At 45.2% G+C, this 19,106-nt stretch overlaps 1 protein-coding gene across 7 annotated transcripts in view; it reads left to right on the top strand.

Annotated features, from left to right (window-relative positions):
• sdk (sidekick cell adhesion molecule) overlaps positions 1-18,419 on the top strand; it is a 102,845-nt gene extending 84,426 nt beyond the window's left edge. The window contains exons 5-33 of one of the 7 annotated variants that reach the window (XM_066301009.1): positions 1,051-1,423; positions 1,490-1,650; positions 1,872-1,999; positions 2,116-2,214; positions 2,689-2,808; positions 4,291-4,449; positions 4,506-4,632; positions 4,683-4,874; positions 4,930-5,039; positions 6,689-6,874; positions 7,884-7,910; positions 8,484-8,662; positions 8,715-8,949; positions 9,070-9,288; positions 9,865-10,124; positions 10,248-10,498; positions 10,900-11,050; positions 11,106-11,334; positions 11,392-11,618; positions 11,678-12,150; positions 13,314-13,510; positions 13,595-13,791; positions 14,091-14,330; positions 14,597-14,942; positions 15,002-15,283; positions 15,348-15,668; positions 15,721-15,897; positions 15,957-16,090; positions 16,561-18,419. In XM_066301009.1, the coding sequence (XP_066157106.1) occupies positions 1,051-1,423; positions 1,490-1,650; positions 1,872-1,999; positions 2,116-2,214; positions 2,689-2,808; positions 4,291-4,449; positions 4,506-4,632; positions 4,683-4,874; positions 4,930-5,039; positions 6,689-6,874; positions 7,884-7,910; positions 8,484-8,662; positions 8,715-8,949; positions 9,070-9,288; positions 9,865-10,124; positions 10,248-10,498; positions 10,900-11,050; positions 11,106-11,334; positions 11,392-11,618; positions 11,678-12,150; positions 13,314-13,510; positions 13,595-13,791; positions 14,091-14,330; positions 14,597-14,942; positions 15,002-15,283; positions 15,348-15,668; positions 15,721-15,897; positions 15,957-16,090; positions 16,561-16,803 (6,043 nt within the window). In that variant the 3' untranslated portion in view covers positions 16,804-18,419. Of the gene's footprint in view, positions 1-1,050; positions 1,424-1,489; positions 1,651-1,871; positions 2,000-2,115; positions 2,215-2,688; positions 2,809-4,290; positions 4,450-4,505; positions 4,633-4,682; positions 4,875-4,929; positions 5,040-6,673; positions 6,875-7,883; positions 7,911-8,483; positions 8,663-8,714; positions 8,950-9,069; positions 9,289-9,864; positions 10,125-10,247; positions 10,499-10,899; positions 11,051-11,105; positions 11,335-11,391; positions 11,619-11,677; positions 12,151-13,313; positions 13,511-13,594; positions 13,792-14,090; positions 14,331-14,596; positions 14,943-15,001; positions 15,284-15,347; positions 15,669-15,720; positions 15,898-15,956; positions 16,091-16,560 lie in introns of all 7 variants that reach the window. The other 6 variants (XM_066301008.1, XM_066301012.1, XM_066301011.1 and 3 more) reach the window with 6 other exon arrangements.
• The last annotated feature ends 687 nt before the right edge of the window (positions 18,420-19,106 follow it).

Raw genomic sequence — 19,106 nt, 5'->3', positions numbered from 1 at the left:
AACGGTTTCGTGCCAGGGCGCGCTCATCAGGTGGTTTCGCTGTTTGCCATCGAATTTCGGACAATCGAACAGGCAACGGCGCACGTCGGTCGCGGACTGTCAAAAAAAAAAAATGCGAAGCGATTTTAATTTTTCGAAAACGGCCTGCGTCGTCGCCGTTCCGAGTTCGAGCGGTGTTGTCGGCTCTTTGAAAAAAAAAAAAAAAAAAAAAAAAGAAAGAAAGTGTTACCCCGCCCCCGGTGCTGCGTGGGGTGTTCGAGGGTGGCCGCCGCTCGTGTAAGTTGCTTTTAGCTCTTCATTTTGAAACGTCCGTTTATGTGCGGCATGTTTATTTAAAATTTGCACTTCTGCGGCGTCCGATACCCGCAAAGCAATTTATTTCCATTTAAAAATATCGTCTTCACGTGGGACATATAAAGCGACCTCACTTATATTAAAACCCACCATCCATTCTTGCAGACCACCAAATCAATTTCGACGTGAATTGATGACGATTTAATACTCAAAGGGCTGGAATATTACCAACGGTATTTGCATTTTAATGAAAACGTATACAATGCGAACGTTAGTCCCGCTTAATTATGCCTAATATAGTAGATTTCGACAAAAAAATTGAAGGGAACGTTGTTAATTACGTATACCCGAATACGTTAGGCCTGTTTTTTGATAACATATTATTATAGGCATGGGCCGGCATTGAGCCGCTCTATTAAGCCACATTCATCGGGACAATAAGCCCCTTAAATAATTGAATAGCGAAAGGACTTTTTAGTCTATTATTTATTAATGTTTGAACCTCTGTAACCTCTCTTCCAACCTGGTTTACTTTTGTCCTCCCGAAATCGATCCGCAAATTATATGTGTCTCTATTATTCAACAACCTCAGCAGGAAAACGTACAACCAACATGTTACCGCATTAGCAATGACAAACGGCATTGGACCCTCGGGGGATCTCGCCCCCTCGTTCCTCCTCCCCCGTTCGCCATCCCCGCGGCTAGTAAACTTCGACGAAGCCCACGTGGCCGTTTTGAATGTGTGCGAAATTTCAGGGCCCGTGCGATAAACGCCCAAGAGGGCAAGGAGGAGAACAGCGCCTTCATAAGGCTGACCGTCGAGGACTCGTCCGAGAGCAAAGAGATCGCCCCCGGGATCATCGTTCCGCCGGACGATCTGCAAATCGTCAAGGGGACAGCCGAAGCCAACCTCTATTGCATCGCGAACGCGAGGCCCCTTTACGAGCTGGAGACGCTGTGGTTCAAGGATGGAATTCCCATCGAGAGCGCCGGAATCTCCTTCTCTTTGAACGACATTTGGAACCGGAGCCTGGCCCTCGTGTCCATCAACACCACCCACAGCGGGGTGTACGAATGCAACGTCAACCTGAGATCGGGGGGGTTCCCCCCCGTGAAGGCCGTCGCGCAGGTGAGTCAACTTTCACCCCCTCCTCCCCAAAGCAAAAGTATCGGGATATTTATGGTTCGGCGATAGGTGATCGTTTTGGAGAAGCCCCGGTTCCTCAGCAACGCCAAGTCGGAGACGCTGGGGGATTACGGATCGCCCCTGAGTCTCCCTTGCGACTTGATAGGGATCCCGAAACCTAACGTGACCTGGTACCGGAACTCAGAAGAGTTAGATCTGACAGATAAGAGGTAAACAATTTCAACTTCACGCCCGTCGCTAAGCGTCGCCAAAAAAAAAAAAACAACCCGCGAAATCGGCCCGGGCTCACGATTTCCGGGTAAAAACGCCGTCTGCGTTGGGGCGGCAACGGCGCAACGCTCTTTTGTCTCGATCTCCGAACCTGACGGCGCGTGACGCAGCTGTCAGTGGTGGGACGTTGCCGGTTCTTGTCAAACGTATTCGATTTTAGGTACGTGGTGGAGGAGGACAACTCGCTTCTGATCAAGAAGCTGCTCATCACGGACAACGCGATGTACCAGTGCTTCGCGAGGAACAAGGCGGGGGAGAGCTCGCAGTCCACGTGGCTGAGGGTCAAGAGTAAGTTTCGATGATCAGCGGGTGGCCAGGAGGATCTGACGATCGCCATCGTCAGATGCTCCTCACGAGGGTAACTGTTGTAATGTGATTTTTACTCTTGAATCGCCCCCATGCAGACAATCGACTTAGTCGTAGTATTGCCGCAAAATTGGTAAGATTAAGGCCGTCCGGAGAACGTCATGGTGCGAAAAAGAACTTTGTCTTTGCCACCCCGAGTAAGGACCGAAACGTTTTTGATTGTTTCACGTTGTATCTTGCACTGGTAGAATAGAGTTGTTGAAAAAACATTTTTTTTTTGTGCCCACTGTTGACCTTTGTCGCGGAAGAAAACCGAAGGTGTTCACCCCCGCAGGGGGTGCAATAAAAATTTCCAATTTGACTGCGACAAATAATCACCTGTAAGATAGTCACACCGTCACCGTTTTTACTTCCCGTTCGCAAGTTAAAATCTATCGCATGTTTTGAGGGCCGTTTACCGTTCCTAATCATACCCATCTACCTGAAGGCGCACCTGGCGACCCACCATCGTCCCTTCGCCCTCCTACCTTTGCCAGCGATCCGCTCCTCCATTCCACCCGTTTTTATTCAGTTTTGCTCTGCTACCATGCATGGGTTGTTAAATTTATGCAGTAATTCCAATCATTTGCGTACGCTTTTCACCCTTCTTATACCGAATGTTGTGTTGTTAGCCGCGCAACCGGTGATGGAGTTCGGGCCGAAGAACCTGACGGTGCTGGACGGGAAGGACGCGACGATGTCCTGCAGGGCTGCCGGGGCGCCGATACCCAACGTCACGTGGGTGTTCAATGGTAAGCTCATGAAAAAGTACAATGGCGCTCAGCTGATCGCAAGCCTTGGTTAAGCAAAGCCCGACGCTTGCGGGCTGGCTCTGAAAATGGGGCAATCCTCCGGGGAAGTCCTACCAGTGGCGTGAAGAAATCGTACCGAAGTGAAATAGGACGTTATTCTTTAATGAGATCAGTGGCGTGCCTCACAAATCCTTAGTGCACTCTTATAGCCCCGATAGATTCGCCACGAAATTCTCCCTCGGCTCATTAAATCCTATACAGAGGATGAGAAATCAGTTCACCCTGTTGGTTAAGCATGAGCGCCTATGGCGATGAGACCGCTTGCAGAAGCTACAGTAGGAATGTGGCTCTTACTGGGAGACTTTACGTTTTCTTGCTATGGGAGGGTGGGAAATCATTTAATTATCTACGGGGGCTATATTCTATCCCCTTGGGTAAACGCGAGAGACTGAATCGATGAGACTAATTGGGAGAAATGTAGTAGAAATGTCGCCGTTACCTGTCCATTTCAGATTTTCTCAGAAAGTCGTAGTAGAGAATATAATTTAATTATTTATTCGAAATGTTCGTCCTCTCGGGTAAAGGCGAGCGACTGAATCGATGAAATTCTTTGGAAGAGATGCAGTATGGAAAATAATATTAATTTTTTTATATAGATAGATAGGTAGCTTGGGGAGAAACCCCGAAACGGCCCGGTGACAGTGAGTTCCTACCATATCTCTTTCTTCCATGTGGTATGGTCGGTCCAGTGGCTCACGTCTACCCGAAGGTGTGAAGTATGCTCCATGCAGGGTTAACTCATTTCTGGTCCTTGAACGACTGTACAAAACTATGTGCCAGAGGTAGAATTTTAGCGATACATACGTCGGGGCAAGTGTCTTATGAGGGGTTGTGCCGTACACCACTGGCTATTGCGTTCAGCAAAATCCAAGTTCTAAGCAACTGCCTGAAAGGCCACGTTCATGTCAGTGATGAGAACCCCGGTCCTAGTCAATTCAGGGCGGTTTCTTCGCACGCATGCGTAGCCAGATTAATACACGGTGGTAGGAAAAAGTTTATAAACTTTTTCATTTTTAAGTGAGTATGATAATCTTTCTGTGAAATTCTTTCTATCAATTGCACAGGTCGTTTTCGGGGGACCCCCCGCAGTTTCAGGCTTTATGGGACTGCTATCACCACTACGAGAAACAGCTGTAGTTTTATATATGACACTTTTACTAGTTTTCAGAATTTTGGCAATAAAAGCTCGTTTTCGGTCTTTCAGGCAATTCAATGATCTTTCGTTCTAAATCGTTTGAAATTTATCCCGAAAATGGACCTCGAGAGTGCGCAATCAGATTTGATCTATCCATTGTCGTTTTGCCAGTAAACCCCATAATTCGATTGAACGCGCGCCATCCTCTACGACTGAAGATTAGTCGCGATAATTCTCAAAGCAACAAAATCCGAATTTGACATTAATCTCTTAAAATTGCTTCACAGGTGAAGAAGAGATCACTGCGTCATCCAGCAGGATCCAAATACTGGAAACTGGTGATTTACTCATTGCGGCAGTGCGAGAAAAGGACGCCGGGCTCTATACATGCGTCAGGGCCAACGAGGCTGGGGAAGTGAGGGGATCCGCCCATTTATCCGTATTAGGTACGTAATTGGACGTTTGCGACTATGTACCGTTATTCACTAATTTGTCAAACTAGTACGAACGCAAATCGTCCAGCCACCGGTGGACACTCGCGTCCTCCTGGGCCACACGGCGACTCTACAGTGCAAAGTGTCCTCGGACCCGGCAGTACCGTACCAGCTAGACTGGTTCCGAGACAAACAGTGAGGTCCGCTGAATTATATAAAGAAATCGTTTGACTTGGTTTTCTTAGATTGATCAACCCGCGTGGAAGTCAACGAGTCAACATTCTGCCTGACGGAATGTTGGAAATTCAGGCGGTGAGGGCGTCTGACGTCGGTCACTACACCTGCGCAGTGCGGTCACCTGGTGGCAATGACACCAGGTCAGCCAAGTTGAGCGTCATAGAGCTACCGTTTGCGCCCACCAACGTCAAGGCGGAGAGGTAGGGCCGAGGTGACCCGCTTAATATAATGCTTTAAGGGTGAATCGTAATTTAGGACTGATGACGGAGGACAGAGGGCCGTGAATGTGAGTTGGACTCCGGGTTTCGACGGGAACAGCCCCGTTAAACAGTATATAGTGCAGAAGAGAGAAGTGCCGGAGTTTGGTAAGAGTGAAACTTTATTAGTTGGGAAATCCTTTTGGTTAAACTTTGTTTTTGTGTCCCTAATTTCCGTAGTGTGACTAACCCATTTGGTCGGTATTTTGGGATCTAACTGACTAACAACTAACTATCGGGGGTGACAGGAGGGCAATAATCTGTATTTATTTTATTTGGATCTGAAATTATTATCGAGATTAAGTCGCGTTTCGTGGACAGCTATTTTACTGCGTTTCATTCTTGTGTAAGGTAGCTGAGTGCCTCTTTTCGTAACACACGACGGCCGTTGGTTAATCCGAAAAGTACAAATTAACTGGAAAAAATTTCTAATTCAAACGCGTATTCGACGGCACTGCTGCTAACTAATTAATCAAGGTTTCATTCTCCACTTTACTTCAACTGCATAATTTTGAACTCTCAGCGTTCCAACACTCCTATATGAGTTACAGTTCATTGCGAATCATTGCTAAATCTCTCTAGTTAACAACCAGTACACAAAAACATAGTTTGACTGCATGAGCATGGAAAGAAATGGCTTTTGGTTACGAGTAAACTACCAGTATTTGTTTATTTTATGTTTAATTTAAACTTTGCAATTTCATTTCTAATTAATTTATTTTTTCGTAAAAATTTACAAGTCGAATGCAGAATCGCCACATGGAGCGAACCAACCGAATGCTGCCCACGTTATTTAAATTCTCTAATGTAATATGTTTTTGCATTTAGTTAATGCAACTATAATGTTCGATTTCAGGTCCCCATGGGGAAATATTGTTGTTCTCAGTATTATGTGTGAATGGATTTGGGACATTCGCGGTCCCCCGAATCAATTTGAAATATATGAAATGTACATAGTAAATTTACGTTGAGCGGTAAAAGGATCATCACCCCTGAGAGCGAAGTACTTTTTGATGTGCCTAAAAAAAAATCGTTTTTCTGACTCTTTGATAAGCACCGTTCCACGATATCGGATTGGCATTTTTCGTGACTCCTGAATAAGATCCTCCGAGATAAAAGAGCGATCAACAAATTGATCGGCGTTGTATCAACCAATCCATTACTTCGCTCAAGCGCGTGCAAAGGAAAACAAGCCGCAAAATGTGGGTTTTGAGTTAAGCTCAAAGCTTGGCCTGAGGATTATTGTAACTTAGTCGTTGAAGTTAATTTTCGAAATCCCGAAAAACACAAAATTTCCAGCAGCTCTGTTGCGGCTTATGAGCCCAAAATGCACATTTGGCGAATTGTGCCCCTTTGTGCGCGCTTGAGCGATACGTTGACATTAAATGGGAAAGTTCTTGGCAAAATGGCGAAGGTCTATTTTTATATTAACATCGAAAATTTGCGAGAGTGGCGTTTTCTTAATCATGCATCTCTGGTTTGAAAGTTTGAATAAATTATAATTTCCGATCGATATCGGAGTAGCGTCAGCAGGGCGAAACTTTTTTTTTTATGAATTAAAAAGTATTTTTAATAATGCACTGAAGAGAACAACAATGGAAACGTTTGAATTTGCATTCGGGTCAATTTTAACCGCTTTCTCGGTGTCTCTGCACTCGATTGCTAGCCGCATGCTCAGCAACATATGACCCCTGGCTCCCTGCCCACCTCTGTTCGCAAGCAGTCTAATTGTGCTCCACCAGTTCCCCCCCTTTCAGGCCCCATCCCTGATCCCCTTCTCAATTGGGTGACGGAGCTGAGCAACGTGTCTGGAGAACACCGCTGGACCTTGCTTATGAATCTGAAGGCGGCCGCTTCGTACCAGTTTAGGGTCAGCGCGGTCAACAGCGTTGGAGAGGGAAGCCCTTCGGAACCGAGCAATCAGGTGATGCTGCCGCAGGAAGGTAAGAAATGTGTGATAACCCAGTTTTCTATATGTGCTTCCGACTTAAATATTTCTTGGATATACAGGGTGTTCCAGACCAATGGGATCTCATTTCCAGGGAGTGGACAGTGCGACGATATGATGAAGACGTTTGAGTGTAAGAATCCGTGTCCGCAAATGTCTCCCTAACGTGCTATGGCTTTACGGTGTTCTAAGATAGTTACGAGCAAAAACGTGCTTCCTGGAGCTTTAGTAACATTTGGATCGGCAGAGGGCGTCCAGTTCCGTGGCCTCTTGGCTTGCCCGATCTAACACCTTTAGACCTCTGCAAAAAGTCCACAGAAACCGTATACGTCGGTTGAACAGGTGCAACGAAGCTCGAAGACGGCGTTTTGAACAATTCCTGCAATGTTAACGCATCATACATAGATAAAACAAATTAAAATGAAATGCGATAAAAATATTTTCGCACGTAACTGTCTTGAAGCGCCGGGGGGGTGGGGGCATTTGCGGACGCCGGTTCTTACGCTCGAATGCCGTCTATCCTTGCGCTGAACAGTCCCTAGGTGTTCCCGCAGTTCTGAGAGACCCTGTATACATAGTTTGGATTAGAATTTAGTGAAAATAATAATTATAGTGATGGCAGCGAGTCTTATAAAATGCCACACGCATTTCTTAGCTGTAACAAACGGAGCAATGGACTGTTCCTGGTATATTGATTATTCATCTCACGCTGATGCGAATAGATTTTGGCTCTTCGTTTCGTTTAACTGGTTAGTTAGTTCGCTAGTTAGTTATCCATCCAAAAGAGATTAAATTTGCAATGTTGTAATTCCTTGTCGTCTGCTGCCGCCGCAACAGTTTGCCATAGTCATTCTGTCGGAATTAATAATTAGTCATTATTAATAGCCAATTAAAGGTTTAATTCATGCGGAAAATTAGCACAATATTAAGTCTATATAATTCATAGTCTTTTAACATCGTTTACGAGAACAGTAACTTGTTTTTATTTATTTTTTGTCATGCAGGCAGCTCATATACATTTCTGTTTAAAGGTGGGATTTACGTTGCTATACATTCGTATTTTTGCATGATATGTTACAACTGCATCTTTTGTACATTGTTGCGAGCCAAAGCAAAAATCAAAGAATACTAAATCGGATATGTCATCGGGACTGTTCATTTTTCTTTTATTTTGCTTGGGAATAACGCTGGTTTGTCGCAACGTTGCAATTGAACGCCAAGTCCAGCTAAAGCTATATAGCGTATTTGCCTCTTACGGAGAGCGGACGTTTCGGCGATGTCACCATCTTCAGGACTGCGGAAACGAGTCTTTTGATGACGGAAATTAGCCGAACTGAAGTGTGTGGAATGTATGCGTAGAAAATGGTAGTACCGGGGAGTTCCACCATTCCAGTGAGGCGGTCGATTAGGTTATTCCCGAACAACATAAAAGATTCAGTCAGCGTCCAATATTTTGCATCCACCGAAAGCATTTTGTCTTTTTCACTTTTTTATTTCAATTTTCATCTTGCATTCTTATCTTTTAGTTTCTTCAGCTTTTACGTGCGATCTTTGCTCTTCTCTCTCTCTCTCTGAATTGTTTCTGAAGTAACCGCGTGTTTTAGCCCCCTCGGGACCTCCGGTGGGGTTCGTGGGGTCCGCGCGCAGCTCCTCGGAGATCATCACTCAATGGCAGCCCCCGCTCGAAGAGCACCGGAACGGCCTAATTCTGGGATACATCATCCGGTACAGGCTCTATGGGTACAACGACAGTCCCTGGACCATCAGGAACATTACGAACGAAGTAATTGTGGCTTGTCGAAAGTATGGTTGACGTAATAAAATTTCCTAATTAGGCCCAAAGGAATTTCCTCATCACCGATCTGATCACGTGGAAGGATTATGTGGTGCAGATAGCGGCCTACAACAACAAGGGCGTGGGGGTGTTCACCGATGGGGCGAAAATCAAAACTAAAGAGGGCGTGCCGGAGGCCCCCCCGATAATTCAGAAAGTGGAGGCCCTTAATTCCACGAGCATACAGATTTGGTGGATTCCCCCGGATCCTCAGAAGATCAATGGTATTAACCAAGGTAAGCATTCGGTTGCCGTTTTAGGGCTCCATTCGGTGCAGAGGCCCTGGAGAGAAATACGTCCGCTTTTTGGTGCGCCTCTCGCCTTCATTGCTGATATTTTAATATTGTGCTCGACAGGTTACAAAATACAAGCCTGGAGGTGGCACCTTACGAGGGGTCACGTGGAGGCCAGCATGATGACCGTTCATCCCAACCTTCTTGACCCGTACGCGGAGCAGATGGCCGTTATGACTCACCTAGAGAAATTCGCTGAGTACAATATTACGGTGCTCTGTTTCACCGATCCAGGAGATGGCGAAATCAGTGAATTTGTCTACGTTAAAACAAAGGAAGACGGTAAGTGGCCCGTGGAAAGGTTCGAATTACATCTTAAAGGCTGTTTAAGAGGATCTTTCGCTCTCTGGCGCCGGCATTAGCTGCTAATCGCAGTTCTCTAGTATTAACTTTGGAAGCAGCTTACCAACCATTTCTAAAATTAACTATGAATTTTGAAGACTCAATTAATAAAATTCTTAATTTTATTAAACGATAATCGCGCTTCGTAACGTTTAGCAACTCGAATCTGCTCAGCTCCAATCAATATCAAGCCGAATTGATAGGTAGTGTGTGTTAAACACGCATTTAAGTCTGTCCACGACACTTTCCAAGAAATTGGATAAAAATCAGAAGGCACAGGAAAATTACCCAAGAAACCGCGGTAAAATTTTGAAAAAGACGCGAAATCAATGTGAACTGTCAAGTTTGTTTCTGTCATTGCTGCGTCAGTCAGTTCACATGTCAATCTTATCATGTGGCGCAATAGCTGGTGTCACGTTTCAGTTTTGACATGTGGCGAGATAGATGGCGCCGAGATCTAAATGCAACTGGCGAATAGTCCGGATACACGTTTATAATCATCCGGTATTATTGTAGTGCCCGATGAAGTGTCCAGTCTGCAATTTGACGACATCAGCGATCGGGCCGTTAAGGTTATATGGCAGCCCCCCAGGAAAATCAATGGCATTTTGACGGGTTATCAGATCCAATATCAAGTGAAGGATGTTCCCGACACCTTGCGCTTGAAAAACCTGTCCTCGGACACTCTAAGTGAAAAAATCACCGAACTGCAGGCCACTACGCACTACAAGTTCGAGGTGACCGCTTGGACTGCAGTGGGGCCCGGCCCACCTAAGGTTAGGTTACTGTAAATAATGCCCGGTGGTACCTCTCGGTTTAAACCTGGACACATTTTAAACTCCGGGGTACTGGACCGGGCTCGTGAGTTGCGATCAGATGCGGTCAAGGGTTGATTCCAGGTGGCGATAATTCAATCGGGAGTGGAGCCGGTTCTGCCTCACGCACCATCCAAGCTCGCCCTGTCGAACATCGAGGCATTTTCGGTAGTTCTCCAGTTCACTCCTGGATTCGATGGCAATTCGTCCATAACGAAGTGGACGGTGCAGGCTCAGACCGCCAGAAATTCCACTTGGTTTATGGTGTACGAGATCAGCGATCCGGATGCCACCACAATTACAGTCACCGGATTGGTACCATTTACGTTATACAGGTGAGTCTGGGTGTATGGAAAGACCCGAGAATGGTCGACAAGTAACCCTGTCATGGAACATTTTGGTCCTGATTCAATTGCTAAGGTACAAGCTATACGTGGCGATGAGCGGCTGTACAATTATACAGGGTGTTGTCAAGGTTGAGTCATTTATTTTAATAGCTCCGAAAGAGACGTCGATTTAAAATATTATTCTCTTCTCCACCGTCATAAACTGTTCAGTCTGTGAGGACATTCCAAATCTACAAATTTGTGTTCGTCCGGATGTCATGAGGCTCCGCCCCTCCAGGCTCCTTTTCCGTCAGTTTGGCCGAGGCTCCTTGATGGAGTCCGGTCCTGTAATCGTTGCGCTTTTTTCAACTTTTGGACGATGCACCTGGCACTTATTTGTTTATTTGCAGGCTCAGATTGATCGCAAACAACGTGGTCGGCTCCAGTACCCCATCGGAGGCGACAAAGGAATTCCAGACCATCCAAGCGCCTCCGGCCCATCCTCCGAAAAACGTCACAGTTCGAGCCATGAGTGCTACGGAGCTGCGCGTGCGCTGGATTGTGAGTTGTCCCTACAGCCGTTAAAAAAACCACTTCAATGGCCTCCGTTCTACAGCCGTTGCAACAGATCGAGTGGTTCGGTAACCCCCGGGGCTACAACATCACCTTCATGGAGGTCCGAACTGGGTATTCTCAGAGCGCCACTATCGAAGACCACACAGCGAATTCTCACGTCATCGTCGGTTTAGAGGAGTATGCCTTGTACGAGATTCGAATGCAGGCCTGCAACGATGTGGGTTGTTCGTCGGCAGGGCCCAAGGCTTTGGAAAGAACTAGAGAATCCAGTAAGTTGTGTCCTGGATAGGCGTGAATATGAAATTATGTGAATTCGATCGTTTTAGTGCCCTCTTTCGGACCATTGAACGTTGTCGCTAATGCCACGTCGTCCACCACAATCGTGGTCAAGTGGGGCGACGTTCCCAAGGAACATCAAAACGGCCTAATCGAAGGGTTCAAAGTTTACTACGCCACAGATTCGAAGAGCTCCGACTATAAAGTGATCCCTAACAATTCTACGTTCACCACCACCCTCACTGAGCTGCGGAAGTATGTCGTGTACCACGTGCAGGTATTTTTAATATTATTTAACGTTAAATGTTGTATTTTCTCGTTTGTTCGTGTTTTTAGGTACTGGCGTATACAAGATTGGGCGACGGCGAGCCGAGCAAACCTGCAGTAAGCGTGCGAACCTTCGACGACGTTCCTGGGGCTCCCTCCAACGTTTCCTTCCCTGACGTCTCGTTCACCTCGGCAAGAATCATATGGGACGTTCCGGAGGAACCCAACGGGGAGATTCTCGCCTATCGCGTGACTTATCACATAAACAACGTGAACGCCAACAGCAAATCGTCGAAAGAGTTCCCGCCGTCCGACAGAACTTTCAGGTTCACGCAGCTGGAACCTGAAAAGTACTACATGTTCTCGATTACGTCGCAAACGAGACTCGGTTGGGGCAAAACGGCACACGCTTTGGTTTTCACGACGAATAACCGGGAACCGCCCCAGCCACCCTCAGTTCCGCAAGTCAGTCGGTCGCAAATACAAAGCAGAGCGATCACTTTCAGTTGGACACCGGGTAGAGATGGTTTCGCACCCTTAAGGTAATGCACAGTGCCATCGTGCCAAAACTTCACACGCCTAAGGTTCTTTGCAGTAAAAGAAATGCGCCCAGGTTAGTCAAAGAACACGTTGACTTAGATATCGAAGGGGAGGTTGCCCCCTGGTACCTCAGCTCGTAGCACATGGTTTCCGAAACTTTACTTTATTGAGCGTTCAAAATGCCCACCATTGTTGGGTAAACCAAAGTACACCCTGGCCTTGAATGCTTGTCGGACATTTCGGGGTGTGCCTCTATTGACAACGCTGGAAATTTCGCAGGTCCTGAATATCCCACGAGACAATTTTGTACTCAATTTTCTTCAAATTTACCCCAGAGGAAGAAATCTAGAGGTGTTAAATCTGGCGATCGCGCAGGCCATCCCACAACGCCTCTTCTTCCATTCATGTCCTTTACGTAAAAAAGGATTTCTCCCTCCGTCGTCCTTTCCTATGGACTGTGTAATGAGTGGGTCAATTTCGTTTTGCAATAAATTGCAGCACCGTCGTTAAATGTGAACGAACGAAAGGAAACATTGCGAACGTACAGGAATGTTTAGAAATCCATTTTTCATTTGTTAGGATCAACCGATTTTAGTGTTCGAAACGGCAATGAATTGGGGTTTTTAAGACCTTTTAAATGATGTGCTGCAAGCTAGGGGTGCTATTCAAAAATTTGGGTGGTACCGGAGGCGCCGTGGCGAAACCTAAAAAACCATGCACGCTGGTTTCAAACATCCCCATCTACATCTAAATTGTTTTTTGGTAAAACTCATTTCCTTTGCGTCGCAAAAATACTGGGGGTGGGAAGTTTTGACATAGTGCCACTGTATGTCGGAATAATATTGAGGACATCCTCCATGATCAAAAAATATTGATTTATTCGCAAAATATAAAAAAGGAAACTAACGATTTTACTACTATTCGACCGCACCTCTGCCTTTCTTTACCTGGACAGTCCATTTTCTCCTCTCCCCTTGCCTTTTCAGCTCTGGGGAAGTACCTCAGTCCAAAGAGGGACTCCCCGGCGTTTAGCCATCTGGTGCAAGCGGTAGTAGTAGTAACCTCGTCGGACAGGGCTTCATCGCGAAACGGCTGTTGGTTTGCTTGTGACGATCTCACCATCTCTTAATGCCATAACACTGCAATTTCGTATATTTTTTGCCAGATATTATACGGTTCAGAAAATGGAGGCGAACGGTCCGTGGCAGTCGCTGTCTGAAAGAGTGGATCCCCAGCTGACTTCATACACCGTAACGAACCTGAAACCTTACACCTACTACAGGTTCAGGATTCAGGCTACGAACGACATAGGTCCGAGTCGGTTTAGTCCAGAATCAAGTCCAGTTCGGACTTATCCTGCGGGTAAGCATCAACTTCGAATAAGTTTACTGTTGAATCTTATTCCTGGTTCATGCATTTCGTATAACATTCTTGAATGATTGTCAGCTCCCAGTAAAGCAGTGTCGGGCCTCAAGGCGGTGCCAATCACCACAACAAGCGTGGAAGTTTTCTGGATACCGGTCGAAGAGCAACATTGGAGTGGAGACACTAAAACCGGCGGTTACCGTGTGGTGTTCCAGCCCGTGTCCGATTTCCCCACTGCCTTGCAGGCGACTCCCAAGGAAGAAATAATGGGAATCAATGTAAGTCCGTCCCTGTGATTTGCGCGCAGGTCTCGGCCTCAAAACTATTTTTTTTCTTTTATTTTGGTTGAGCCTCACTCTTAAGCAGGTGCTGTCGGTGCAGCAGAGTCACACATTCTTCTCGCTTAAAATTAACCGAGAATCTAAATAGATGTTTTATCAGTTTAAGAAAAAAACGTAATAAATATTGTTTTTTATATAATTTTTGTCGAATGTAGCATTTCTCGTTGAACGGGAAATACTTCATTCTTTCTAAATCTCTGGACGACAACACACACAGTATTATTCGCTCTTTATAGGCAAGCAAAATGGTTCTGAGTGAGCTGCTTCAGGATAGAAACTATGAAATAATAGTAGTTCCATTTAACATCCAAGGAGAAGGCCCAGCAAGTCCCCCTGTTACCGTTTACGTAGGGGAGGCAGTACCGACGGGGGAACCCCGAAGCTTGCAAGGAAAACCAGTATCCTCTACCGAGGTCCGCTTGAGATGGAAACCGCCACAGCAGCATATGCAGAATGGGGAACTACTGGGATACAAGGTTGGTCGGAATTTTTATTTCAATAAACCAACCAAAAGGAGAGAGGGGGTTAGCACTCATAATCTGAGCACTGGGGAGCATACATAGACGTATCATCGAGGTCGGGTAACGGTGCCCCCTCTTTGGATACCCCATTGCCCGTGATGGTGCTCAAGTGTTGGTTTTTCTATGTTAATTTACAGAAAAAAAGGAAAATCGAAGTCGGTTCAAAGTTTTGCTGAATAAATGATGGCGAAGGCTAAATCGATATCTCTTTTCTTTTCCAGATCTTCTATTTAGTCATCAATTCTCCGCAAGAACTGGACGACGACAAGCGGTGGGAAGAAGAGATCGAGGTGGTGCCCGCATCGTCCACGTCGCATAGTCTTGTGTTTTTGGATAAATACACCGAGTACCGGATACAAATTCTCGCATTTAATCCCGCCGGCGACGGGCCCAGGTCGCAACCCATCATCGTTAAAACGCTGCAGGGCCTGCCCGGTCCTCCGATAAATTTGCGATTCACCGAGATCACCATGAACAGTTTGATGGTAATGTGGGACCCACCCAAGAAACGGAACGGCGACATCATCAGCTACATCGTCACTTATGAGACCGCAGAGGAGAACGAGCGTAAGTCGGTTTATTCCTCTGCAAAATTTCCTTTCGGTTTTAACGGGCAGCTTTAACAGGGTTCAGCAAACAAGTCAAACAGAAAGTTTCTACCAATAACTTGCTGGTGCAGAATTTGGAGGAGGAAGTTACCTACACGTTCACCGTAAGGGCTCAAACCATTATCGACTACGGGCCGCCGATGGCCAGCAATGTGACCACAGGCCCCCAGGAGGGCTCTCCCGGTACTCCCAAGGATTTCTTGGTGGTCAGGCAATTGTCCAGCGTAGACCTGCATTGGGCGAACGGGCCGACGGGCAAGGGCCCTATCCTGGGGTATTATTTCGAGTCTCAAAGAAAGGGTAATGAAAAATAAATTGTTTATGAGGATGAATTGTTTTTAATGAATAACGGCAAAATTTTCAGACGACACGCGGTGGCAGACGGTGACGAAAACCAACAACGGACCGCTCCAGGACTTCACCATTTCCTACCAGAGCCTTTTGCCTTCTACCGCCTACATTTTCCGGGTAATCCCCTACAACAAGTTCGGAATCAGTTTCCCCGCAGTGTGGCGGGATCACATATTGACCCCCTCGAAGCTGTATATGGAATATGGCTATCTGCAGAACAGTCCGTTTTACCGGCAGACCTGGTTCATGGTCTCCCTCGCGGCCACCTCCATCATAATAATCATCACCATTATCGCCGTGTTGTGCGTGAAGAGCAAGAGTTACAAGTACAAGCGTAAGTTGGGTTTGATCTATCAAAGACGGTTTGGAATCGAGCGATTTCGCAGAGGAGGCTCAGAAGACGTTGGAGGAATCGATGGCGATGTCCATGGTGGATCAGCAAGAATTGGCCATGGACTATTACCGATCGAAGAGCACCAATGGCACGATTACAGCCATGGGGACCCTAAGTAAAAGGACGGCGAATAGGAAACAGTCGCACAATCAGCCGCCTCCTATATTGGGTAATTTGTCCTTTGCGATGTTGAACGTGAACCCGGTGGCGACGGTGCAATGTTTGTAGGTAAGTCGCCGCCCAGGCCCTCTCCGGCCTCGGTGCCCTACAACTCGGACGAGGAGAGTCTGAAGGGCTACGACGAAAACCCTGACGACAGCAGCGTGACCGAGAAACCATCCGAAATGAGCTCGTCAGAACAGGTACACTTGCTTTTATCATTGTAGAGAACACGGTTCAATGTGTGAACTAACAATGATATTTTGTTACAATCTTACTTGCGTTAGTCGCCACGTACTAAGGTAAAAGTAAATGTAGGTACATTGAAATATGCTTTTCGTCACACTTGGCTTGCTTCAATCGTTGTCGTAGCGCACCCCGCAAAAACTCAATACGAAACGTTAGCTTTTGCACGTTAATCTTCCTCATTCCTTCAATTCCGGACCTGATTTTTTACTGTTGGTCCTATTTTGGAGGCTGGCTTAATTTAGGATGCTTCTGAAATGCGAGAAAAATGATCAGGACCGCATTTAAAAAATCCAAGGCACAGCTCGCTGTGCCTGAACAGCTAAAAGAGGATCGCTTTCTTGTACATTACGCTTTTCCCCCCGCATTTCCCCCGCAATCCCCCCTTGCTAAAAAAGAAAAGTCTGCACTGATAGCTATTTTTCAGGGTTCCGAGAGCGAGAATGAGAGCGTCCGCTCCGATCCGCACTCGTTCGTCAACCATTACGCCAACGTGAACGACACCTTGCGGCAGTCGTGGAAGCGTCAGAAACCGGTGAAAAACTACAGCAGCTACACGGATTCGGAGCCGGAGGGCAGCGCCGTGGTCAGCTTGAATGGGGGTCAAATCGTGTTGAACAACATGGCTCGTTCGCGGGCCCCTTTGCCCGGATTCTCTTCTTTTGTATAAAGTAACCTGTTAGGACAATTTAGGATTCGCGGGCAAAGTGGCGGGTGTCCCCGTTCAGAAACGTTCGATTTTTGAATCGACACTTCTGTCTGAATTTCGGCGTGATCTCTAATCGACCCCTCAACCATTCGCCGAATACACATGAAAATCGAACGATTTCTTGTCTCAGTAGAGCTCGCAATTCGAATCTATTAACACCTTCCTTTTTTTACTTTAACTCTCTTAAAATAGAACTATCTGTGAATGCGTAGATACTTAAGAATTTACTATTGATTGTAAATAGTACCTGTTAGCGCATATTAGTAAATATATTAAAGTTTTATCTATGGACCAAAACGTAGGCAAAGCGCCATTGCCCGATCTCAAATATTATTATTATTGTCACAGCTGGAAACTTTTCCTTGAAGGATTATGGTGGAACTGTCGGCCCAAGGTGTGGAAACATGGGCGTTTATTATTATTATCATTATGTAATAACAGTTTAGTTCCACCGCAATCATTTGTGATCGTAATAACGGTTTTTACATGGGCCTCCATTGCGGGCTTATCGAATTCAGGCCCCTGTAAACAGTTCTTTCGAAACGACAGTGGGTTATTATCGCATAGTGCGGCCAGCCATGAAGTTATAGCCATATTATTAAAGAATCCAGTATATTTCTAAACGGGCCCTCGGAAACGTATTAATGTTTTGTTTGTAGTCGCATCCAGTTTCTAACGACATAGGAACTGTGCACATATTTCTATTTAGCACATAAATGTTAGGTAATGACGTAATAACCTTCTGTCCAACGGTACCGCATGGGAGATTCGAGCATTCTTGAACACACGGATTATAAAAGACTTGACCTATTTAAATAAGTTCTGTAAATAGTGTTTTTTACTATTCTTATTCTATTGTTCATATACATCGGTAGTATATAGGTTAAAGTTTAAATAATAAAAAGTAGACGATTTTAGCCGTAAGAGAACATTTGTCACTGTCAATTACGTTGTCAGTTCTTTTTGAAAATTCATGGACACAGGTCGCCTCAACTTTTCCCCAACGAACTTATCAAACCGGAGTCCTGTTTTCCGGCATAGATAATTTCAGTATTACGTATTTACTCTGCGACAGAAGCATTTCAAGAGGACGATTCATTTAAGGGTGCTGTGCAAATAATTGTTATATATATATACAGCTAAATATATATATAACATATTATATACATATATACGTTAGTTATGTGTATGATCAAGCTTTGTCTGTGCCCAGGTTCCCATCAAACTTTGGGGCTTACTCTAATTCCAACCAAAAAATTTATTGTCATTTAAGCAGAGTGCATGTGAGATGAATATCGTATGGGGGGAAATTGGGCACTGCCGAAGCTTTAAATACCTTTTAAAATTCTTTCAAAGGGGACACGTTATCTCATCTATTTTTGCTCAAAACGTGACCGTTTTGCGTCTGCAAATCTGTTTCGTGGAGAAAAAATAACTTTTTGTCCACAAAACATCGAAACAGGAAAATTGTTAAGGAAAGACTTTATCAACCCCTACGTGCATACACTGCCTTTATTTAATATACCTAGTTAATTTATTATTGCAGCTGTTTGTAAAATAAATCTGTGATTCTATCACTCGTTGTGTTTATTACTTTCCTTCATCTGACAATCACGAAGATGTCTTTATATTGTTTGATTCGTTAAAACATGATTTTTTACTGCACACGAATTTTTGAACCGGGTTTTTTACTGCACACGAAATTTTGAACCGGATTTTTTGGTGCACACCAAATTTTGAACCGGATTTTTTGGTGCACACGAATTTTTGAACCGGATTTTTTACCGCACACGAAATTTTGAACCGGATTTTTTACTGCACACGAAATTTTGAACCGGATTTTTTACCGCACACGAAATTTTGAACCGGATTTTTTACTGCACACGAAATTTTGAGCCAGTTTTTTTACTGAACACGAAATTTTGAGCAGGATTTTTTGGTGCACACGAATTTTTGAACCGGATTTTTTACAGCACACGAAATTTTGAACCGGATTTTTTACTGCACACGAAATTTTGAACCGGATTTTTTGGTGCACACGAATTTTAAAACCGGTTTTTTTACTGCACACGAAATTTTGAGCAGGATTTTTTGGTGCACACGAATTTTAGAACCGGTTTTTTTACTGCACACGAAATTTTGAACCGGATTTTTTGGTGCACACGAATTTTAAAACCGGTTTTTTTACTGCACACGAATTTTTGAACCGGATTTTTTACTGCACACGAAATTTTGAACCGGATTTTTTGGTGCACACGAATTTT

Source organism: Euwallacea fornicatus, chromosome 38 (assembly GCF_040115645.1).
Source record: "Euwallacea fornicatus isolate EFF26 chromosome 38, ASM4011564v1, whole genome shotgun sequence".
Taxonomy (NCBI): Eukaryota; Metazoa; Arthropoda; class Insecta; order Coleoptera; family Curculionidae; genus Euwallacea; species Euwallacea fornicatus.
Note: the sequence above shows the minus strand (reverse complement) of the source record. Positions and strands in the feature narration are given on the sequence as shown.